We start from the raw sequence: 25,980 nt of genomic DNA, 5'->3' as shown, positions 1-25,980 counted from the left end.
GTAAAATCCTTGAGGTCCCCCTTGCCCATCAGAGAGTGCACTCATCTTCGACCTTGCGACAAAAAGACGCCCTCTGTGGGTTCGTCAATTTGGTGACATTCACAAGTCGCCCCTAGCAGATGAGCTGAGCCCGTGTAGGCTACCACTTTACTGACTTGAAAGATTATTGGTGTAAAAAACTCAGTTTCCCTTGCCCACAAGAGAATACACCAACTATTTGTACTAACTGAAATATTTTTCAGGACTTGGGTCCTCTGCCTAGGCAATGCTGGTACACAAAGATCCACTAGGTTCAAGTGCAAGAATCAATGTTGTGTGTGCATTTGGGCCCTGTTGATAGGGATGTCCATGGGACGGGTTTCGATCAACCAAATAAGTTGCATCCAGGTTCCAATTGAGGTTCAGGTTGAGAAGATGGAATCCTAAAATCCAACTTGTAAAATCTAAGCATATTTAATTTGCTGAAATTATACACAAATATATTAGATCCTCCATTCAGGTCGGGTATCCAGCAAAAATCAAAGCTCAAACACAAACCACTTTACCTGAGACAGGTCCAGATTAACCGCGTTTTTATGTCCATACCCGGTTGATCAGGATATATAGGTACCCAACCTGTTGCCAGTGATAGTTTAATTTTAGAAATGCAAGTTTGCCACCAGTACTGCTTGTCTAATGAAAAGGAGGGGGGGGGCCTTAATCCTCCAGCTTGATCATAAAAAATGTCTGGATCTGGTTTCGAGCTCGACCTCTATGAAGTCTTAACTACTTACAGAACTAGATTAGATCCTATAAGTCGTGTTTCAATCATGGTAGAAAGTTGTCCCCGCATGATGTGTACCATGTTTGAAACGCAGAACCGTTACTTTTGAAGGGATGTGCTGGTGTGACTGGTGCGTTCTGGACAAAAAGCCACCTGGATGTCCAGGAGATGATTCACCTTTAATTATTTTTATTGACACATAATACTTTTAATTGTTTTTTGACCCATTCAGAATGATTCACTTGAGAATCGGTATCCGTAGATTAACCTGAATGGTTGGCCAAACGGTACAGGTTCAAGATACTGACAACATTGGCCGTGACCCTTTTGATTAGGGAGAGGTGTGGGGCCCCTTTTTTTATGGACCGGAGCAGTCACTCGACACCGAACATAGGATCCGATTTGTTGTAACAAGAGATACATGCCTATGGGTATCCTACATTTCATTTCTGTATTGATGGGTATACAATCCCCAGGGATGTGTTTGGATGGATGATGGGAATAAGATGGTCTTCCAAATTTTTATATAACATATGATTTTTCAAATTCTTGAGCTTATCTGCCTAAAAATAGTGTGATGCCGCCTCCAAAGTTTCCATTCACCTGGTGGGGAGAGACAGGTGTCTCTTTGGCTGCAAGGCGGAAGCAAGGTATAATTACTAATGGGCAAGGGGTACTTGGTGTTTTTACTAGGGATCCCAGTGGACTGGGACCTGTTTGGACTGGGGATGGAGAACATGAAACAGGGATAAAGGCGGGGATAGAGGTTAATTAAAATCAAAACCCATGCGGGGATCGACTTACGCTTTCCTCTGCCCCGCCTCGCCCCGATCCCCGTCCCATCCGCAATCCTTCTTTAAGGATGGCAATGGACCAAGGGAAAACGGGGCCCACCCAGCCTCGCGCTGTTTGAACCGGGGATGGAGGTTAAAATCCAAACCCGTGGGGGGGTGGAGGTGGTGATGGAGGTCTGGATTTTGAAACAGGGCGGGGGTGGAGACCTCCATCACCCCATGGATAGAGGTCGGGTGCAAAATATAGACAACAACAACAACAAACAACAACTACGCCTTCACCCCAAAACAATTGGGGTCGGGGATATGAACCAAAAAAAAAAATCATTCTAGGTCTTTCACATGAATCCTTCTCTCCCAATTATTTCTATCCAATGCCATGTCTTCAGACGTGTTCAAAGCATTCATATCCTTTCCTATCATCTTCATCCAAGTCTTCTTAGGCCTACACCAATCTCTTTTAACTAATATATTTTTTCATTTCTCTGTCTTTCTAACTGGAGCATCATTAGGCCTTCACCAATCTCTTTTAACTAATATATTTTTTCATTTCTCTGTCTTTCTAACTGGAGCATCATTAGGCCTTCACCGAATATGTTCAAATCATCGTAAACGATTCTCTCTCACCTTATTTTCAATGGATGCAACACCTACCTTCTTACGTATCTTCTCGTTTCGAATCTTATCTTTTATTGTATTTCTACACATCCATACGCATCTCAGCTACACTCATTTTTTGAATATGATGTCTCTTGGCAGCCCAACATTCCGTACTATATATAGTAAAGCAGGCCTAATTGTGGTCCTATAAAACTTTTCCTTCAATCGCAATGACATTCTACGATCGCACAACACTGTAGGTGGTTTTCTCTAATTTTTCAAAATAAATAAATGGTGTGAATTGTGTGATGCACCGTCTTATCCAGAAACAAGCATAAGTTAAGATACTTTATTGTATTTCATAATGCAATATCCCAAATTATCAGACCGACTAACAACCTTGTTGTGTAGACGGAATAAGGCCATTGCGTATAATATTATTTAATAATTTTAATAAAAACACTTTAAAATTTAAAATTATCAAAAAAATAACATTTTTTTGATAGGCTTCTCTCGATCCATTGGCTACATGGAAAATAGGATAAACCTGATAAAGTTCAAGTTCAAAAAGCAAACAAAAAAACTATGAAAAAAGTGTTTTAAAAAAATGTGGTATTTTTATAAAATATCATGTCTTTCCATATAGGCGTTTGTAAATATTATGATAAATATTGGTGATATCTGTGATTAACTGATTAGGGGCCCTGCCTCACCTAGTTTGGACCCGGGAATGGAGGACATGAAATGGAGATGAAAGTTAAAATAAAAAACCCATGGATGGATGGATGCATGGAGGACATGAAATGTGGATTGAGGTTAAAATAAAAACCCTTGCAGTAAAGGAGGCAGGGATATGGACTTATGCTTTCCTCTACTTTGCCCCGATTCCCGCCTTGTCTCACTCCACTTCGTTTTCGATACTTTTTTAGAGATGACAATGAACCGACGAAAAATGAGACCCCATTTTGTTTGGACCGGATATGGAGGTTAAAATCAAAACCCGAGGCAAGGATGGAAGGCAGGGTTTTGAGACGGGAACCCTGATGCGTTCCCTAATTACGACCTGACCTCATAGTTTTTTCTAATTAATATCCTAATTGTTTAGGATATATTCGTAATAATACTTTTTTGTTTTTAATCCTTTTTCCTTCCTCCTCATCCGCCGTCAAAATGAAATTATTAAAAGGAACGCCTCCCAATGATCAGGAATACATTCTGCCACTCTTGCGGGATATTCTTGGAATATGCAGAAATCATATTTAAAATAAAATAAGTTCCTGTTCTTTTTTGTGATCTCCCGTTCGGGCGCTTCAATCCATAACGCGAAAACTTCATTTCAAACGACCACGAGCGCTGCTATATATATATATATATATAACGAACTCCGCTGGCCTACAGTCTGCGGGCACTCGTACTCCGAGAGATCCCGTTTCCGAGGGAAGAGAAGGGAGCTCGCAGATCTTCGTCTCGTTCTCTCTCCTCTGCGAGTCGCAGAGTTCTCTTTTCGCTAAGGGAGAGAGCGGAAAAGCAGGAGGGAGCGAGCCTCGTCAGGTTCAGAGGAGGAATCTCTCTCTCTCTCTCTGGAATTCGATCTTATTTGTTCGTCTTCACTTAAGGTTGTTTTTTTTTATTTTAAACACTATGAGTTCGTCGAAATATCTTGCATGACCTTGGTTTTTTTCTCGTCTTCTTCCTTCTTCCGAAGAGAACGGGCTCTCATTGCTCTGTTTCTGTTGGAGATTTGAAAATCGCTGTGTTGATCTCCTGCGGGATTTGTGAGGCGCGAAATTCGTTTGTTTTGGGCGGAACGAGCAGATTTTCGCGTTTGGAACCCTAGGTGTTTGGTTCACAGGGGCGGCTCAAGAGAAGTTGAGGCCTTAGGGATATTTCATTGGAGGCTCATATTTCTCCGTATTTTTTTTTTCCATTGGAGGCCCTCAGCATGTGAAATATAAACGTTATATTTTTTTTTTCATTTGAGGCCCTAGGCGCTGGCCTCAAATAGAGGCCAGCCGGCCCTGTTGGTTCAGGTTCGCTTTGAAGCTCAGCGAGCGATCGGATGAGCTTTTCGATTTTTGCCGAAAGAGTCGTGAATGTGAGTTTCTTGATCCTCTTGTGAAGATGTTCTGCTTGTGAATCTTTCGCTTTTCGCTGAGTCGGCTTATGTTGCATCGGGAAGAAAGTTTTCGTCCCTAGAAGATCTTTGATGATTCATTTTCGGAGCTCATTTTGAATCCGGATGGCTCTGGTTTTCTTCTGCATGCCGAAGGATTCTCGATTGCTAGAAAATATTTCATCATTCGATCGATGAGCCTAACATTAAAACGTGACATCTCTAGAAAACACGGAAATTTCTGCACGGATGAAGAATTCGATATATATATATATATATATATATATATGTGTGTGTGTGTGTGTGTGTGTGTGTGTGCGTGTGTGTGTGTGTGTGTGTGTGTGTGTGTGTGTGTGCCAGAAGATCTTATAAGCCTCATTCACTTCAGAGAAGCGACCTATTTTCCTTGTATCTCTTCTAGTGGCAATGAAACGTTGTTCAATGTTTGACTTCGGTCTGAGCATGTCACTTTTCTAATTTTCTTTGGACAAATTTGCAGCTTATTTGCTGAAACTTGAAAATGGGATCAGCTTTTAGGTTTTCTTATTGTCTTTCGTTTTACAGTGAATTACTTAGCTCTTCCTTACATTCTTTCTTTGGCAACTCTGGATTTCTCGATAAAGCTTGAAGATTCAGGGAGTCGCTTATTTGAATATTCTTTAACATTTTCATATTATTTTGATAGATTTTAACATGTTTTCCGAAAAATTGGAAAAAATTTAGCTGTTGTGGATCTCAAGGCATTCTTCTGCTGATAAAATCTATGGCTTTTGACATCCGGATGGGTTCTGCTTTCTTGCTGTGCTTGTTGAACATCAAAGAATCAGAGCATTCAAATTTTTATTTCCTGGATAACTTCTTTTGCTTTGGAGAAATCAACGATCAAAGCAAGGAATTATTTCAAGTGCTTTCTCACTCGTAGATGCTAATTCTGCCATGTATCTGAATGAGCATTAATTTGAACGTTCTCTGGCATCAGAGGCACTGCCTTGAGATTGCCATTTTTTAATATGAATTTTTGAGCCTTTCTTTCTCCCATTATGCTTCTTTTTCCAAATCATCTCATGTTTTGAGGTGTATTTTTCCAGGATCTGTTAAAGAAATCAAGGACTGTTTTGTGTGCTTGTTGATGGTCATCTAAGAGGCTTCAAAACTTATAATCAGTTAAGCAGTGGGCATCAGTATCAGCACAAGGTGAACGAACAGTTTACACAGGAGTTTTTATCCTTTTGTGCTGTTCAGACTCTTCAGACTGCTTCCAGACTTTTGGTGACGGGTATTAGATCTTAAAACTCTGACCATTTCATTAATGAATTTGGGTCTTCCTTTCTTGAAAATTTCAATAATCATGGATTTGTTCATCTTAGCTTTTGTTTGAGAATAAGATTCGTTGCTGGTTAGCTATGGTTTATGGCTAACTTGATTAACATGGTAAAATGATTCCACTTCGCATGTAAATCAGTTCTGGAATCTCTTAACATTGAAGGGAGACTTCTAGATGCACTCTTGCGTCATAATGTGTGCCTTTCAGTGAGGACCATATTCTTTAATTGTTTTCATTCAACCCATCCACTGTTTTACTCGAACCTCTCCTGGTACTGTAAATTCATTTTGTATTTGGAATTGCCCTATCCTAATACACTGAAATACAGATTAATTAAGGTCATTCATGATCTTAGTAGCATGAACCCCTCTGGCATGATATGCCCTTCAGTCATGAGAATTGAGGCACTTCCTATTTGAAATGGGTTTGAAAGTATATTCCTGTTGTCCGTGTGCTTTATGGAGAACAATGTCTTTTCTCCCTCATGCATCATTTAGGTGTTCCCCAATCAGGGTTGCCATAGACTTGTCATGCACCTGGCAAACCACCCAAGAGTGGGCATTTATTGTTAGCATTTTCATCTCGCTATTTACCTGAAAAGGTGCTCCTCATCAAACCTGCATGCTTGACAGATTGAGAAGTTGTTGCTTAGGCCAACTATGTTAAAGACATTGCATGTAATCAAAAGGTTGTTGTTTTATGGGCTTTCCAATTTAATAACTAATCTATTTTTGGCATAATCACATGCATCTCTGATATTCTGAAAACATCATGATATTATTGACAAATTATCCTGCTAAATAATAAGTGCATTGTGTCATGATTGTGTGAAAAGATTGTCAATTTCCGTGTCGTAATATTATTGCAATAGTCTAAATTAAATAAAGTATTTGTCTTAAATCATTTTTCTTCTAATTGCTTGGTATATTTATTTTATCATTAGAAGTCATCATTACTCTTTTTCCTTTGATTTTGTTTTTTTATTTTGAATTTCACTTTTTTCAATAGCTTCTCGAATATTCCTAGGAAAACATATCATTTTTTTAACTCTCTCGAAGAATTGCCAACATTGATACTTGTAACTACTTTTTGAATTTCAAATAATGCATAATCTTATTCTCTTCCTGGCCATACTTTTTATTTTGCATCTTTTTAAATGTTGTGAACTTCTGATCAATTGTACCATTGTAATTTTTTGGTCAGCCACATATTGTACATCCTGCTTCTTTAATTTATATTTGCATGATTAAGTAAAAACTGTTCATTTTAATGTGAGGCCTTGGTAGGCTTAATTTTGAGGCTTCACATTTTTCAAATATATACAATAAGTCGGAGCATATGATGTGTCAAAAATTGTGATTTAGTTATAGAGTATAGACTTTCTTTTCTTGGTTGTATCAAATCCATCTGGATTTGGGAGATGAACCGCCTACTTTGATTCCAAACCTTCGATAGAGCATATGATTATCAGTCAACAGGTAGAGCCTGCCCAAACCCACTGCAGATATTGCAAAAATCCTTAGAGTTTTATTCAGTCATTTAATCTTTTTATACCGAAATTTCAAGTTTTTCTTTATGGATTCTTTTGTCTTTTTCGCCCTATACTATACCTATGATTGGCTTAGTTTTATTGACCACCATAATCTTCTGTCTTCTGCTTCAATTTTTATATTCAGTAGTTATCGTGTATGTGAGGTGTATATCACTATCCATGTATGTTGCACATTGTTTATCTGAATATATTCTTCAGTAGTCATGCTTTCTTTTTTGTTCTAGTCCATGGAATTATATTTTGTGTAAATGCTTGGAAGGTGGAGGATTGTGTGGAGGTATTTTTTTAATGAACTAGTAGTCTCATGCTTATAATTGTGAAATTCAAGTTTTCATCAAATTGTTCAATCTTATGTTTTAAAATCTCTTCCACCTTTGGCTTTTTGACTTCTGTTATTTGTACATGGTTTGCGCTTATTATCAACCTTGATTAATAAAAAGTGTTGTTGGATTGTTTTGCATATTGATTTAGCAGCCTTTGTCACTGAACCACTATTATCTTCTGTTTTTGTTGCTTGCAGTTCATTCTTTTTGACAACAAAATGGTAGCCTTTGGGAAAAAGCTAAAGGCACATCAGTTTCCAGAATGGGAAAGGTATCTTTTGTTATGTAGTTTTGTAAAGTATGCCAATTCCATTGTGGTTTGGTACCTCTAGTTTGTGATTTGTGGTTAAAGCTTTAGTTTAAGGGAAGTTTGATTTCTTTTTTTTTTTAAATGAATCCTTTGCACTCACTTGGTATGATTCAAATTTACAGAACAACAGGATAAGATATTTTATATTTGTAACTGTACTAGGTACTATATTAACTACAAGCAAATGAAGAAAAAGGTTAGACAGTTTGCTCACCAGATAGAGGTAGGGGAACAAGACCGTCGTCAAGTTATGAAAGAGTTTTCAAGGATGCTGGATCACCAGGTTTGCATATAGAAGCCACACTGAGCTATTCTAATATGGATAGTTTTAGTCTTTCTTTGTTGCAGTTGTTTGGCTACCATGTTATATGAATTTTAAACCGTATGAAAATGACATCCTGATGGTACCTATTTCCAAGTTCATGTTGTTGTGTTTATATTTTATTTTTGTGAATTCAACATTCAATTTATTTTCATTCTCAGATTGAGAAGATTGTCTTGTTTCTGTTGCAACAACAAGGAATTCTTGCAAGCCGTATAGAAAAGTTAGGAGAGCAACGCGAGACTCTTTTGCAACAGGCTGAGATTGCTCAGATATGTGAACTTCAGGAAGCTTATAGAGCTATAGGACAAGATCTTTTGAGGCTTTTATTCTTTGTTGAGATCAACGCTGTCGGCCTAAGGAAGATACTGAAAAAATTTGATAAGCGGTTTGGTTATAGATTTACAAATTACTATGTAACAACTCGTGCAAATCATCCATATTCTCAACTTCAGCAAGTGTTCAAGCATGTGGTAATGTGTCCAAGTTAGTTATTTGGAAATTTGTACAAATAAGAATAAGAGAGTTTTTCTTCACCTATTCTGCTTCTCATTATTTTATTCTATCGTTTGTCAAATGTAGTTCCGAATGAAATATGAAATAAGAGGAAAATGTAAATGAATTTCTATTGAAAGTAAGTTGAATCCTTATGTTAGATTGATCATCTTGGGCAATGATGATATGAACAGGGAATTGGTGCTGTAGTGGGTGCATTATCTCATAATATTGCTTACCTCCAAGACTCTCAAGGGAGCTACTTATCAATTTATGACCAGCCGGCAGTTGCTCTGCAGGTCTTTACCCTCTGCTTTATGATTACTCTATGTAAGAATCTTGCATATATTATTAGATAATATGTTTGTCCTCTTGTCTTTGTCTTTTTTTTTTTGCATAATAATTGCTAAATTTTCAAGGATATACGCTTATGTGATCTGCAGGATCCTGTGATTGATTCAATTAAAGCAGCTATAGACAGGCTAACTCACTCGACACACTTCCTCAAATTTTTAGGGCAACATGCACTTATCATTCAAGATGAGTTGCCAGCAGCACCATCTGAAGAACTTGTTGATGAGCAGAGATACCATTTCATGTCGTTGGTCTTGAACTTAGCAAGCACTTTCCTTTATATGGTTAATACCTATATAATCGTCCCTACTGCAGATGAGTATTCAATGAGCCTTGGAGCTGCACCAACAGTATGTGGGGTAATAATTGGGTCAATGGCTGTTGCTCAAGTGTTTTCTTCTGTATATTTCAGTGCATGGTCAAACAAATCATACTTGAGGCCACTCGTTTTTAGTAGTATTGTTCTTCTCTTGGGCAATATTTTGTATGCATTGGCTTATGATCTTGACTCAATAAGCATACTTTTAATCGGTCGTCTTTTCTGTGGGTAGGTGATTTTTCTTTCTTATGATATATTATTATCTCTTTTTATGTAATACAATATACAATTCTTGATTTTGTGTATATTCCATTTGTTGTTTGTTCATTCTAATTGAAAAGAAGAGGAATGAGTTAACTTGAAATGAGTTAGCTTTTCTTATTTAATATTTTCTGTAGATATAATTATATCACATCTTACAGGAAATTGAGTTTTCAATATTTATTGCTCGACCTGAAGGACACTTTAAGCAATGCTCATCTAGCAGTTTCTTAGGTTGATTTCCAAACTGTCCCTATTAGGTCAGTCATAAAACAAGAAAGGAAGATTCAAATTTATTTTCAAGAAAATACAGTTTAAATAAGAATTTTGTTAATTAATATGAAACAGCTTTTTCCAGCAGCTCACTCATTGTTTTTTAAGGAATAGATTAAATTCTAAAATGAAATTAACCTTGAGTATCTCCCAACTAAAATGGAGCTCTTCATTTCATGTTTTGATGTTATGTCTCTTGACTGACTGCCAACTTCGTTACCTTAAATTTCTTTAGGCATAGTGATCTGGAGCATCATTTCCGCTTGATTGAAAACCGTTACAAAAGTCTCCCATCCCCTTTACAGGGAAAGTATTCACCTAGAGATAAAGATCAAAGGTAATAAGATACAGGCTGCCAAAGGCCAAAAAAAAATTCCTTTATTCAGAAGTTGGGAATAACCAAAACGCCAAGACTGAGAAAGAACCCTTCTAACAAACCAAGAAACCATCCATGATAAGGCTCTACGCAATCTGCACACAAGTTAATGACAACAACTTTAGGTTACAGGTATTGCAGTAACACAGTTATGCTTTCTCATACTGATTAATGTTTGAATCATTAAATGCTACATTGTGTGGACTTTCTATAAAAACAGATATCATGCATTTTCTGTGGGTTTTTTTAGGATGATTCAGATTTAGATGTGATGATTATGTTTCAATTGTTCTTTCAAGATTATGTTCAATTATTCATTTGGCATGTCCTAGGGTTTTGCATTCTGTTATTTGGTCCTGTTGCAGTTGTACATTGTAGGTTTATATTCAAATGGTTAATGCATGAATACACATAGTAATGTTGGTTAAACTGCAGATTGGGATCTGCCCGAGCTGTTAATCGCCGCTATATTAGTGATTGTGTGCCTGTCAAAATTCGAATGCAAGCATCTGCAGCATTTGTTAGTGCCAGTGCTCTTGGAATGGCATGCGGTCCTGCTCTTGCAGGAGTGCTTCAAGCTAATTTTAGGATTTATCTACTCACTATCAATGAAACCACTTTACCAGGGTGGGTTATGGCTCTGGCATGGTTAATCTATCTCCTTTGGTTATGGATATCATTTAGAGAACCTGTTCTTGAAGCCCAACAACATAAATCAGCTAATGAGTCTAGTACTGGTAATATGTTACTATTTAACTTGACTGATTTTCAAGAAACTGCTTTCATCTGCCTTTTTTGTGTTTTATATGCATGTTTAACAAGTTAAATACATCTGACAGTAACCACAATTGATATTCAATCAATTGAAAATGGACTTGCACAACCTCTTCTCCTATCTTCAACTGCGGAGGAGAAGCTGCATAATGGAGATGGAGATCAAGAACTTGATGGCAGTGAAGAAGCTTCAGAAGAATCACGCAGACCTGCCACCACTATTGCATCTGCATACAGATTGCTTACTCCATCGGTGAAGGCATGGGTTTTCTTATTTTGCTATTCCTTTCACACATGATTCACATTGTCTCTTATAGTTTCCACCTTGTAGACTTACATTTCCTGATTTTCTTCTATTAAACCTCTTCACCAACATAATTGTTTGGGCACTGTTGTTTCTTTTGTTTGTGTCTGTCGTCCTTGTTGATAGTCTAATTCTCTTGACTACAATGAAATATGCTGAAATACAAAATGAGGGCATCTAAGGGCTTACAAGATCATAAACACAAAGTGCACATGCACATGCATAAGTCCAACTAAGGGACAATACAAGAGTATAAAGGCACAACATAAGCACTAAGTGCATTCAAGACATTAAAGAACTAAAGAAAATAACACAACATAAAAAATATTAAATGTTTAAGCATTAAGAAATGAAAGGAATGATATTTGCAAATCTTAACAATACTCACACAACAAAAGGAATGACATTTGCAAATCTCAACAATAGTTCGACCACCACAAACAATCACCTCACTAGACTTCCAAACCTCAAAAATCAAATGTATCAGCTACTAGAATAAGAGCATAATCACAATACCACTGATGCAGAGCAGGATCAACCCAGATTCATACCGCCTGACCCAGGCAGGAGACCGGACCTGCACGATGGGATCGAGGATCGGACCCAAGTAGTGGATCCGATCCAGATCATGGCACCAAGACACAGGGGCGATGTACCTCTGCGTACCTATTCCAGACGAGCACAGGCCCAGGCCCGGACGACACATACCCAGCAGTAACATGAAAACGACTCGGGTCCCAGACTGGACCCGAGACCCGAATCCGCCAACAGTCTTTAAAAAACCCTCTCCTAGGGTTGTGTGCGGCAGACTTGGATGGATTTTTCAGCAGCCTTCTTTTGATTGTTTTTTTTCTTTAGCAGCTTTCCCTTTAACTTTTATTCTTTCCCATTGTTTATTCTTTTTTTTTTTTGTTAAAAGTTGTTCCCTTGTGTGATTGAAGACTATATTGAAAATATAAATAAGTATCATTGTTCGGTGGTCATTCTTCTTGTTACTTGCACGTCGCACGACTGGGAAGGTCGTGCCATTATTTTCTCCCAATCAAGTGCATCGAAGCTGATTCTTCCCACTGCATCAGAGTGGTATCAAGGCTCAGCCTTCCTCCTTCGTCAGCGGCATGGCTCAAGAGGCGAGGAACGATCCTACAAGTGGAAAACAGCGGGAGGAAACCGGCACCGAAGATCTGATGATGCGGATGCTCGACATGATGACAAAGATCCAGGAAAACCTACTGCGTGTAAGCAAGGATGTAGCCGGTATGTCGAAATGTATTGATGGAATCGAAGATCAGCTCGTAGTTCTCGAATCATCGGTGGAGACGCTCGCAATGACCATGATGAAAGTGAGTGTTGGGTTGAGCGACGAGACTGCAGACCCCCGTGGCTGCGATGGCGCTCGAACAGGTCCACCCGAACCCCGCCAACTTGTTGTGCAACCGGATGGCTCTGAGGCAGGCCTGCGCAAAAAATGTCGGTCGCGTGACGTTCCAGCAGGGGGTACCATTCCTGAACCTTGGCGCGACTGCCACTCGGGTGGTTGAAGCCCTCCAGCCGACCCAGGGGGCCATTGAAGGGCCTCCCAACACCGGCCTGGGTGCGCAGGCCTGGCCTCGTGTTGTTGGGCTTGTGCCGCAGCCTGGGCCTTGTTCGCAAGTTCCCAACGTGACGCTGGGCCAGGTTGCTGGCATAACAGTGTCAGCCAGGGCCAAGGCTGACCCGACCCGCTTACTCGTGCCCGCGCGTGGGGGTGCTGCTGCAGCCCACCAACGTGCAGTAGGGGTGGCAAAACCTGACACGACCCGCCAACCCGCTTCTTAGGTGGGTTAGGGTTTGGCTTAAACGGGTTCGTGTCATAAACGGGTCGACCCACCTAACTCGTTTATTAAACAGGCTCGTGTTAGGGGTATGCCAACCCGGCTGACCCGTTTAATAAACGGGTTAGGTGGGTGGGTCAACCTGTTTACCCGACCCACCTGCCAACCCGCCAACTCGTTTATTAAACGGGTTAACCGGGTCGTGTCGGGTTACCCGTTTAATAAATGGGTGGGTTTCGTGTTTGCCACATCCAACCTGTTTAATAAACGGGTCGGTTTCGTGTTGAGGTATACTGACCCGCCGACACGACCCGCCAATCCGACCCGATTGCCACCCCTAGCGTGCTGGGGCTACCAGGTCCCCGTGGATGGGTCCGAACCTGAGAGGGTCCGGACTGGACTATGTGACAGCGAGACCCATACCCGAATTTCGGGGACCATCCTTTATGTCCCAAGGAACGGGTCCGAGCCTCGAACCCTCCTACTCGACCTACCCAGTTGGGTCCGGTTCACGGGTCCCCTCGAACCAGATCCATCCTATTATTTTTTATCCTTACAATGGATCCAATGCTGACCCAAACCCATATCGGACCTAGACAAAGCTCCAGTTTGAATTTGAGCCGGGTCAAAACCCGACACATCTTGTTGTGGATCAAGGATTGAGTTCAAATCGGGCCTTCTCACATCATAACTCGATTCATGATCCCACCTACCCCATTCTGAGTCCGACGAATAGTTTAGGACTTGGCCCGATCCAGATCCAATCGGGAGAATCATCCCAGTATTACACCAATCAAACCCAATACCCGTACCAGACCCAACCCATTAACCCATCCCCGATCCAGAACCCAATACCATACCCGACTCACTACCCCTATCCTAACCCAACCCATAACCCAAACCCATACTATCCCAATCCTACCCACTTGGAGTCTGAGACCCGACCAACCCTTCCACCTTTAGCCGGACCACCTGTCATAGTCTGAATGCCTACCTCCTTGAATTGCCCGAAGATTGACATATTTCGCCTATCTTCAATGTTTCTGATCTATATGCTTACTGTGGAGACAACAAGTTGTCAGAGCCGACTTCTTCCCAACCAGGGGAGAATGATGCAGAGCAGGATCGACCCAGATCCATACCGCCTGACCCAGGCAGGAGACCAGACCTGCATGATGGGATCGAGGATCAGACCCAAGTAGTGGATCTGATCCAGATCATGGCACCAAGACACAGGGGCGATGTACCCCTGCTCCCTGCGCACCTATTCCAGACGAGCACAGGCCCAGGCCCGGACGACACAAACCTAGCAGCAACATGAAAACGACTCGGGTCCCAGACTGAACCCAAGACCCGAATCCGCCAATAGTCTTTAAAAAACCCTCTCCTAGGGTTGCGTGTGGCAGATAGGGGTGGCAAAACCTGACACGACCCGCCAACCCGCCTCTTAGGCGGGTTCGGGTTTGGAAAAAACGAACCAGTTTAATAAACGGGTCGACCCGCCTAACCCGTTTATTAAATGAGTCAGGTTCGTGTTAGGGGTATGCCAACCCGCCTGACCCGTTTAATAAACGGGTTAGGCGGGTGGGTCAACCCGCCAACCCGTCTGCCAACCCGCCAACCCGCGAACCTGAGAACCCGTTTACCCGACCCAACCCATTTATTAAATGGGTTGGCGGGTCGTGTCGGGTTACCCGTTTATTAAACGGTCCGGGTTCGTGTTTGCCACAACCGACCTGTTTAATAAACGGGTCGGGTTCGGGTTGAGGTATGCTGACCCGCCAACCCGTCGGGTCGACCCGCCAACCCGACACGATTGCCACCCCTAGCGGCAGACTTGGATGGATTTTTCAGCAGCCTTCTTCTGATTGTTTTTTTTTTCTTTAGCAGATTTCCCTTTAATTTTTATTCTTTCCCATTGTTTATTCCTTTTTTTTTTGTTAAAGTTGTTCCCTTGTGTGATTGAAGACTATATTGAAAATATAAATAAGTATCATCGTTCGGTGGTCATTCTTCTTGTTACTTGCACGTCGCACTGAAATGAAATGGGGATCTTCGAAACACGAGCTTTGATTAACAAGAGCAAGTGTCAAGAATGACACTAAAGCATAACCCTTAAAAGGGTATAACTGGAAACAAAATAAAAATAAAAATGTATTCTTTATTGATATGAAAAACCAATTGCTTAAGAAGCATTGGAGAAAAATACAAGAGGGGCTGCACCCCTTTATATACACAGCTGAAAGAGGACTCAATAGAGCTGTTGGGCACAGTCCAACAGCTCTATTAAGAGCTGTTGGACTGTGTCAGTCCAACAGCTCTATTGCTAGTCAAGTCTGGACAGGACTTGACTAGCAACAGTCATTCTAGTTCAAACTGAACTAGATGACATAAAGACAAAAAATAAAAATAAAGGAAAAAAAATACAGAAAAGAAAGAAATTAAAAATGTATTTATATATATATAATAATATAATATTATTATATATACATATATGTACAGTTTTACATTTTAACACTCCCCCTCAAACTTACGGTACAATGAGCGAAAGTTTGTCTAAGAGAAAGTGAAATCGGGGAGCAGCGAGAGGCTTTGTAAAGAGGTCTGCTAACTGATATTCTGAAGTGACATATGGCAGATCAATTATCCCGTGTAGATATTCCTCTCTGACGTAGTGACAATCCATTTCGATGTGTTTGGTGCGTTCGTGGAATGTTCTGTTACTGGCAATGTAGATCGCACTTTTGTTGTCACAACACATTTGTGAAGCCTTTGTTGCTTCAACTCCCATGTCAGCAAGCAGTCGTCGGAGCCAAACTACTTCCATGGTCGTGGTTGCCATGGCTCTGTATTCAGCTTCGGTGGATGAGAGAGATACCTTCTGCTGCTTTTTACACCTCCACGAGATTAATGATTCCCCTAAAAAGACACAAAAGCCAGTGGTTGAGTGTCTGTTATTGGGATCACCTCCCCAATCAGCATCAGTATATGCAATTAAATCAAGAGAAGAGGAGGAAGAGAAGAAAAGTCCTCGTGAAAGAGAGGACTTGATGTATCTGATAATACGCATGACTGCTCTCATATGAACAGAAGTAGGAGCATGTTGAAATTGACTTGCTGTATGAACAACATGTGCTATATCTGGTCTGGTAATGGATAGATAGGAAAGTGCCCCGACAAGCTGTCTGTAAGGAGTAGGGTCTGCAAGAAGTTCTCCATCATCAATCTTCATTTTAACATTAACAACTTCTGGAGTGTCAACTTTCTTATCATCAGTAATACCAGACCTGAAAACAATATCAAAAGCAAATTTAGTCTGAGATAATAAATATCCTCTAGGAGAATAAGCAACTTCAATGCCTAAAAAATATCTCAACAAGCCCAAATCAGTCATTTCAAAATGAGATTTAAGAAGTGTTTTGATTGTTTCAACTCCCTGTTTATCGCTTCCGGTGATGATCATATCATCCACATAGAGAAGAAGACAATGATCCCTGCATCAGAATTCTTAATAAACAAAGCAGTGTCAGTTAAACAGAATTGAAAACCAATATCAATCATAACACGACTAAACCTATCATACCAAGCTTTTGGTGCTTGTTTAAGTCCATAAAGAGCTTTTTCTAAGCGAAGGACTTTACCCTTAGGAATACTTAGACCAGGAGGGGGTTCCATATATACTTCTTCAACTAGCTTTCCATTTAAAAAAGCATTTTTGACATCCATTTGAAAAATAGACCATTTTTTTATAGAAGCTAAGGCAATTAAGGTTCGGACAGTAGTCATACGAGCCACCGGAGCAAAGGTTTCTTCATAATCAATCCCATATTCTTGGGCATAACCTTTGGCTACTAAACGGGCTTTATATCTTTCAAGAGTACCATCACTCTTGGTTTTAATTTTATAAACCCATCGACATCCTATAGTTTTCTTCTCTGGAGGAAGATCTTGAATATTCCATGTAGAAGCCTTTTCAAGTGCATCTAATTCAACTTTCATGGCTTCTATCCATTTGATATCATTTTTTGCTTGAAAATATGTGGATGGTTCTTCATATGAGTGAATTAATGCAATAACTTCCCTATATGTGGGTGAGAAAGACTCGTATGATACAAACTTTTCTGGAGGCCTCGAGATTCGGGATGATTGTCTAGTTGGAATGTAAGAATATTTCTCAAGTGCACATGGAGTATTAGACTCTTGTCGCCTGGAATATTGAATACTAGTATCTCTATGAACTTCTTCATTTTCAACATTAAGATCAATAATTCTTGGATCATCATCAAAGTTACAATCAAGGTCATATTCATCAGATGTTGATGTTAGATCTAGCAAAAAGGAGTACTCAGTGACGTCTTTTAATTTTCTAAAATCAAAGAAGCTCTCCTTTTCAAGAAAGGAAACATTTCTAGACACATATAGTTTATTATTTTTGAAGTCAAAACATCTATAACCTTTCTGGTTTTCAGCATATCCTAAAAAGGCACAGGGAATCGCACGAGGGGAAAGTTTATCATTTTTGTCAGTAAATATGAAACATTTGCACCCAAATATTCTTAATCTAAAGTAGTCTGGAGAAATGTTCATAAGTTTTTCAATGGGAGTGATATTTTGTAACGAAGAAGATGGCATCCTATTAATGAGATAGGTGGCAGTTAAGGCAGCTTCTGCCCAAAAGTCTTTAGGGACTTGATTTGCTATTAATAAAGTTCTAGTGGTTTCTATAATATGGCGATGTTTTCGTTCTGCCAGTCCATTTTGTTGAGGTGTATAAGGACAAGATCTTTGATGTGTGATGCCATGCAATTTAAGATAATTTTGAAAATCTGTGGATAAAAACTCTCCCCCTGAATCTGTGCGAAAAATAGTAATATCATTTTGAAATTTGTTTTTAACCATATTATGAAAAGTTTGAAAGTATGAAAATACTTCGGACTTATGTTTGAGAAAGTACATCCACGTATGTCGGGAGAAATCATCGACAAAAATAACATAGTAAACAAATCCTCCTTTAGAAATTACTGGTGCAGGACCCCAAACATCCGAGTGTATTAATTCAAGTGGTCTTGAAGAGAAAAAGGTTCTGTTCTGAAATGGTAATCTTTTCATTTTACCGAGAATACAATCTTTACAATCAAATGATTCAGAGTTACAAAATTTCCCTAGATTTGGAAAATGTTGGATTTTGGCTATATGTGGGTGACCAAGTCTCTTATGCCACAGTTCCAACTCTATTTTTTGAATATTATAACAAAAAGCTTTCTTCGGCATTTCCAAAAAATCCATGTAATAGAGTCCTCCTTCTCTATGGCCTTCCCCAATCAGCTTGCCTGACTGGCGATCCTGTACCCAACAACCATGAGAAGAAAAAGAAATATTACACCCATAATCAGAAATTTGAGATACAGATAAAAGATTTAAATTTAATTTGGGAACATGTCTAATTTCTGGAATAAAAAATTTTTTTGTTTTATAAATTTTTTCAAAATCTCCTATTCCTTCTATTTCAAGAGAAGTCCCATCAGCAGTAAAGACTTTTGACACACTTGTTTTATTTTTAACACATTTGGATAGACTTTGATTATTTGGGGTCATATGAAAAGATGCACCAGAGTCAAGAAGCCAAGAAATTTTACCTAAATCAGAAAAAGATGAGGCTGCTGCGCCGGTTGAAGCTTCAGATGAGGAAGATGCACCTTTGATGAGAGGCTGAAGGATCTCCATTAGTTGGGCCAGGGAAACTGGTGCATCCTGATCTTTAGGCTCCGATCCAGCAATTGCAGCTCTTTTTTCTCTCAGCTCCTTAAGTTTGGGACATTGTGGCCTGTAGTGTCCCGGTTCATGACAGTGATGACAAATAACTTTCTTCTTATCATAGTCACCATTTTGTCGGTTAAAGTGAGGAGGCCTATATGATCGAACATGATTCCCTGGTCTAGACACGGCTAAAACGGAATCATCTTCAATTTTTAAAGAACCTTTCCGGAGACGATTTTCTTCCATTGTTAACTCTTCAATAGTTTCAACAATAGAAGGAATTTTTCCCCGGTGAAGTAGGGCCGATTTAGTGGTTTCAAATTCCGGCCTTAATCCAGTGATAAACTGGTAAAAATGTTCAACATCGAGTTGTTTCTGACGAAGCTCGATGTCTTCGGCACAATGCCACTTTGGTTCTAAAAGGGAAAGTTCTTCCCAAAGTTCGAACAACCCATTGTAATATTCACGAATAGTTTTGTCTCCTTGTGTCATCATTCGAACTTTTTCTTGGAGGTTGCACACGTGTGCAATATCTTTAAGGGAATACATATTCTTAAGGTATTCCCATGCCTTATCGGCATGATCAAATTTGGCAAGACTTGAGCATTTTTTAATGTCAACGCTATTGATAAGCCATGACATTATCTTCGCATGAGATATTCTCCATTCTTTCCATTTCTTCTCGTATGAGGCAATAGCCTTGATTTTCTCTTCTTCCGATAAAGGGACGTCTTTATCTCCCTCCTTTTTAGTAAGAGATAGCTTAGGTTCCGAATCGGAACCATCCACAATCCCTCATAAGCCTTTTCCCCATATATGGTGCTTCATGATTGAAGCCCATGTTACATAGTTCGTATCGCTTAGTTTCATAGGCATGATGGTGACTTTATCATTGTCATCCATCGATTACAAGGAGAGAAAGAATAGGGATAGAAGAGAAACAAGAAGGAAAATGAGAAAGAAAGAAAAAAAAACAATACAACAAGATGTGAAATCTTCTCCAATGAAGTGATAAAACACTTCTCTTCAAGTGGCGAACACTTTTGCAAACGGGCACGGAAACCAAGGCAGCTTTTCCTCAAGATTTAGTACTTCCGCGGCTCTGATACCATGAAATGAAATGGGGATCTTCGAAACACGAGCTTTGATTAACAAGAGCAAGTGTCAAGAATGACACTAAAGCATAACCCTTAAAAGGGTATAACTGGAAACAAAATAAAAATAAAAATAAAAATGTATTCTTTATTGATATGAAAAACCAATTGCTTAAGAAGCATTGGAGAAAAATACAAGAGGGGCTGCACCCCTTTATATACACAGCTGAAAGAGGACTCAATAGAGCTGTTGGGCACAGTCCAACAGCTCTATTTAGAGCTGTTGGAATGTGTCAGTCCAACAGCTCTATTGCTAGTCAAGTCTGGACAGGACTTGACTAGCAACAGTCATTCTAGTTCAAACTGAACTAGATGACATAAAGACAAAAAATAAAAATAAAGGAAAAAAAATACAGAAAAGAAAGAAATTAAAAATGTATTTGTATATATATATAATAATATAATATTATTATATATACATATATGTACAGTTTTACATTTTAACACGCACATCTAGGAAGGTTGTGCCATCATTTTTCCCCAGTCAAGTGCATCGAAGTTGATTCTTCCCGCTGCATCAACCACTAATGGGCTAAAAAACACACAAAAATTGTGAATAACTAACAGCTTTTGTCTACATAAAATGACACTTAAACAAGTGCATCAGCTACTAGAACAAGAATATAATCACAATGCCACAAATGGGCTAAAAACACACAAAAAAGTGTGAATAACCAACATCTCTTGTCTACATAAAATGACACTTAAACAAGTGTTTCAATTACTAGAACAAGAACATAATCACAATGATACATATGGGCAAAACAAACACACAAAAAGTGTAAATAATCAATGGGTGCACATAACTCACCACATTTGAAAACCATTTCTTGTCTATATAAATTAAATAAGAGGCATGATAGGAGGAAACACATGAGGTAACAGAGCTTGTAATGAAAACAAACTAATGTCATCAAGAAGGTAAGAAAAAGATTTACAAATAAAGGAAGAAATATTAAATTTCACAACCTTTCGAAATACCATAGTTTCAAAAATAGATAGCTATCATAAATAAATATAATTATAAGCATCCATAATACAAATGGTCAAATATCCAAATGAGTGATACAATATACTCGCGGAACCAGAGATTAAACATCAATTAGAGCCAAACTATAAGCCGACAATGTAATCTGACAAAACCAAGGTGCACACAACTCACCCCAACAAACAACTCTAGTTCAACAAAAGCAACAAGGCCAAAAACAAAAGATACATCCTATAAAAAATTTGTGATGGACAAAACAAATGCCATAAGAAAGCAATACATACTCACAAAAATCAATTTTTAAATAAGTGAGTTCATATATAAGAACCGATTTGAAAAAACAAAGTTTCAAATCAAATCCAATAACAGTAGACGAAAACTTAGAATGCATATAGTGCAATCATATGCACAATAAGATGTCAATTGATGCAATCATGTGCATAATCAATATAAGCAAGTTATGCATAGAGATAGCTCAATTTAGATCACAAATCTACTGTGAGACAATAATGACATATAATATTAAACAGGGCCAAAACATATATAGAGATTCTTAAATAACTTATAGAAAACCAAGTGCATACACAAGTACAATTAATCATGGATACTCACAAAGAGATCAAAAACTCATGTATATGCAATAATCTTAATAACTTAAAGCCACATATCTTATACAAAAGTTATGAAGAATCATATAAGATATGCATAGGAACATATTTCAGCATATATGCAAGTGACAAATTAAGACAGTAAGGGTATATACCAAAGAGGCCGCAATATAAAAAAATAATATTTTATAAACAATAAGTATGCAATTAATCAATAGTCTTTAATCAAGAACACACATGTCTACCAAAGATTTAAGTGGACAAGCACGTCCATCAATAATGGACAAGTACTAAAGTGTACCATGAGGGAAACACTACCCACAAGAAGTTTATCATAATTCTCAACTTAATATTTTATTAAAAAACTAAGTATATACTAAAAATATAATATGTAAATCTCATGCAAAACTAGAGTTACCAGTCGAGGAAGCGGGAGCGGGAAGCGAAGCACTTTAAAAAATTTAGGAAGCGGGAAGCGTGGGATGACTTAGAAGAAAATTACGAACCGTCTCGGAAGCGACCTAGGAAGCGAGGGGGAAGCGAAAAAAATAAAAAATAAAAAAAATGAAAAGAATGGGGAAGCGCGCTTCCCATTTTTGGGAAATGTGTTTTCCTACACGTTTTGGAAGCACGACGTTTCGTGCTTCCGAAACGCGCTTCGGGGAAGCACACTTCCCCATGCACCTAGGCGCTTCCGGTAACTCTGTGCAAAACATGTAAGATAATTTTCATTAAAGAGTCACGAGATTAAGAAAACAACACAATCATAAGACCAACAAGAGAAACACTCAATAACATAACTATTGTCCCACAAAAGGCATTTATTAAAGTGAATTACTCCCATAAGAAATCATGTTCAATACCTTATGCATGAATAGACAATCTCATTTATCATGTAAGGCAATCACAGGTGCACAATGATCAAATATCAATATAAAAATTATTTATTCATAAGCTAGGTCATAATTTTTAATACTTCATAAGCTACTTTAAGTTTCACATAAGAATACACCATGAGTAAAGAGAAAAAAATTAAATACAAGTTAAGTAAAATTTCATAAGATTATACTTGTGAAAGACATATAAACACTATTTCAAATTATTTTAAAATATATGGCAATTTTTCAAAAAGAAACAAAACAAAATTCGATAATAAATATGAACATGATTTGACATTTATAACCATGAATTGTTCAAATAAAACATCTAAACGACAACAATACATGTTCAATAATACTAGATCATACATACATATCAAATAAAGCAAGTTTTGAAAAATTATGATTCAAACTAGATCTCATAAAAGTATACACATATATAATTTCACAAAATCAAACAAATATTATAAATCTTACAAAATATTTAATAAAAATAAATCCAACAATATTTTTTTTTAAAAACATTTAAAGATTTTAGTTTTTTATAAGAATAACAAATATTTTTTCAAAGATAAGGAAAATGAGTGTTTTCTCATGCATAATGCATGAGATAGATAACACAAGTAACACTTAAAGATATAAAATACATACCGGGTCAAGATTTTCCTTAAATCCAAGCCACACAACGATCACAAATCTTCATGAAGCACGAACTCGAACCAAAGAATCCCAAAACCTAAAAGTGGCAAAATACCAAGAAGGATTTCTTGGATGAAATATGCTAAAATACAAAATGAGAGCATATAAGGGCTTATAAGATCATAAACACAAAGTGCACATGAACATAGATAAGTCCAACTAAGGGATAATACAAGAGCACAAAGGCACAACACAAGCACTAAGTGCATTCAAGACATTAAAGAACTAAAAAGAAGAACACAAATCATAAAAAAATATTCATCTTATTGAGCATGAATGCTTAAGAGAAGCATTCAGAAATGAAAGGGGATAGAAGCTCCTATTTATACACATATAAGAGAAAGGGAGACTTCAATAGAGCTGTTGGACTGTTCCAACAACTTTATTGGTTAGTCAACTCTATGTTGACTAATCAAAAAAGAACTTAACAGCTCTATTTGGTATTTGACTAAATAGTCCCTATAAAAACAGAAAAAGACAAAAAGAAAAGAATAAAGTAAAAGTATTAATGTGCCTCTAATGGGCACAACCTATTACAAGGATTGAAATGATCAAAATACCCCTAATGAGTATTTACCTATTACATCATTATAAATAAAATATATATACATGTACAACTTAACATTGACCCTATGTCATATCAACCTTTATTATTTGTCCGAAGATTTCAATAATGTGAACCGTTTCTCATTTCCAAATATATATATATATATATATATATATATATATATATATATGGGCCCTGCTATTTCCAGCGAACATGGCCAAAATCAAAAGAAATGTTCTATTCATATAATTGTATCTGATTGATGCTTCTTATACTTTATCAGACATTATTAGCGACTATTTTATTTTATATTGCAGGTACAATTATTCATTTATTTCATGCTCAAATATGCAATGGAGATCTTATTGTCTGAATCAAGCGTCATTACAACATTCTACTTCAACTGGACAACAAGCAATGTGTCTATATTCCTTGCATGCCTTGGTTTCACTGTATTGCCAGTAAATATAATTGTTGGCACATACATTAGCAATATGTTCGAGGAAAGGTAAAAGACTAGATTTTTGTATAACAATTCTTTTGATGTGGTTCAATTGCATCGGGGAGAAAAAGGGAGCTGCTATTTTATTGGGACTAGAACAAACTATGAACCTATTTCACAACACATTTTTTGTTCATAAAATCCATCTACCTTGGTCTTTGTAAAGGACATTATTTTGCATCTACATTTACTTCTCTGAATTTTTGCAGCTGCAATATTAACATCATGGATTTGGAAATGGCCTTGTGGTCACAATTCTCACATAAATTTAATTAATTCTCTGTATAATAAAGATTTCATCATTCCCTGGTGTCCGTCAAGTTTTTGTGTAAATCCACCCTAAGATTCTTGTTTTGATGAGGATGTTCTTATTGTGTTGGATGCTTCTCCACGAATGATTATTTGCTGATGTTTGTCCTTTATTTTTTCTAATATTTTCCTTTTTGGTTTGAATATCTGCAGGCAAATTTTGCTGGCATCCGAAATATTTGTATGCATTGGCATCATTATGAGCTTCCGTGTTATAATCCCGTACTCTATCACTCAATATGTTTCATCTGCCCTTATCACATTTGTTTCTGCAGAAGTCCTAGAAGGTAAATTTCATTTAGACAATAATACTCATTAACTTCTGAGAAATCTAGACAACATGGTACTTCTATCCGTACTATTGTCAACATGGTACATCATAGTAGGTACTCCTAGGGCATGATTCATCCCATGGAAGGGAAGGGCCTTCCATGGGAAAGAGCACGAATTTCTAAAAATGTTGCCTGCTCAGACTTCTCATGAGAATATTTTCATATGGGAGGAAAAGGTATGGAAGGATTTGCACATGAAAAGTAGGTGGTGGAAAAAACTGGGGCCCACTTGTGCCAGCATGACATTTTCCTGCCATGCTGATTTGATATTTGTTTCACTCATAGTTGGAAAGGGAGGGAAAGGGATTTCATCTCAGCCATTTCTACAATTTCCCATGAAAATTGCATGAAACGAACGTACTCTTAGGTACACATGCAGTTTTACACTGCGGACAGCAAACTGGTCCACAGTCAAAGTGGCACCTCTCAGCCCATAACAAATGTCCAAACCAAAGTAGTAGTTTCTCCCTGTCAAAAAAAAAAACTTTGCCCTGTTTAAGACATCAGCTACCCATAGTAAAGATGCATTGGGTTGGATGTACTTTTCCTTGGAAACCGATCTGTCATACTTATCAACCTTCAGTTTTCGATAAAGAGCAGAACTGCAGAAATCTTGCTCTATTGTCGGTGTTTTTCTTCCTTTTGTGGAGCTATTATTCAACGTGGGTGCAACCTTCTTAATTTGGTCCTATGAGATGCATTCCAATTAGACAACCACAGTCCAAAGGCTACTTTCTGAGATTACACATTGCTGAAGACTTTGCTATTTGAGCTCGTTTTTTACTTGCATTTAACCATGCTTGACCTCAGGTGTGAATCTATCGCTGCTTTCTCAAGTTATGTCGTCAAGGCTAGCCAAGGGAACATACAACGGCGGTCTACTCTCAACCGAAGCAGGGACGTTGGCTCGAGTGGTCGCAGATGGCACAATCACATTGGCAGGCTACTTGGGCGAGAGTATGCTCTTAAATATTACTCTTCTTCCCTCATTATTAATATGTGTGACCTCAATAATAGCTACTTTTTTTACGTACAACTCTATGTATTGATCGCTTCCAATGTACCAGTTTGTATATAGAAAGAACTTATTCGTTTCTTTCATATGCCAATAATATAAAAAAGCATCTATTACTTA

The 25,980-nt window shown here is 38.1% G+C and overlaps 1 protein-coding gene across 2 annotated transcripts; it reads left to right on the top strand.

The window, feature by feature from the left end:
- Nucleotides 1–3,560: 3,560 nt before the first annotated feature.
- Nucleotides 3,561–25,980, top strand: LOC149832998 (SPX domain-containing membrane protein At4g22990-like). 2 transcript variants are annotated; one of them, XM_090014833.1, is made up of 11 exons: nucleotides 3,561–3,773; nucleotides 7,667–7,740; nucleotides 7,942–8,062; nucleotides 8,263–8,574; nucleotides 8,791–8,895; nucleotides 9,040–9,497; nucleotides 10,615–10,916; nucleotides 11,019–11,212; nucleotides 24,020–24,210; nucleotides 24,667–24,800; nucleotides 25,656–25,980. In XM_090014833.1, the coding sequence occupies exons 2-11, from the start codon at nucleotides 7,688–7,690 to the stop codon at nucleotides 25,892–25,894; spliced, it is 2,109 nt and encodes a 702-aa protein (XP_089870959.1). In that variant the 5' UTR covers nucleotides 3,561–3,773; nucleotides 7,667–7,687; the 3' UTR covers nucleotides 25,895–25,980. The 2 variants fall into 2 exon arrangements, with proteins under 2 accessions (XP_089870959.1, XP_089870961.1); XM_090014835.1 differs by lacking the exon at nucleotides 3,561–3,773 and adding an exon at nucleotides 5,411–5,546.

The sequence above is a fragment of the Nuphar pumila genome, chromosome 7 (genome assembly GCF_984573655.1).
Source record: "Nuphar pumila chromosome 7, dmNupPumi1.hap1.1, whole genome shotgun sequence".
Classification (NCBI taxonomy): Eukaryota; Viridiplantae; Streptophyta; class Magnoliopsida; order Nymphaeales; family Nymphaeaceae; genus Nuphar; species Nuphar pumila.
The sequence above is the reverse complement of the archived record's forward strand: the minus strand, read 5'-3'. Positions and strand labels throughout refer to the sequence as shown.

What these genes read in the sequence shown, in the direction of transcription:
- LOC149832998 (XM_090014833.1), top strand. Translation starts at nt 7,688, where the DNA reads ATGGTAGCCTTTGGGAAAAAGCTAAAGGCACATCAGTTTCCAGAATGG. An exon ending in AGCAAGTGTTCAAGCATGTG is followed by an intron (nt 8,575 to 8,790) that starts GTAATGTGTCCA and finishes TGATATGAACAG; the next exon opens with GGAATTGGTGCTGTAGTGGG. An exon ending in TGCTTACTCCATCGGTGAAG is followed by an intron (nt 11,213 to 24,019) that starts GCATGGGTTTTC and finishes TTTATATTGCAG; the next exon opens with GTACAATTATTCATTTATTT.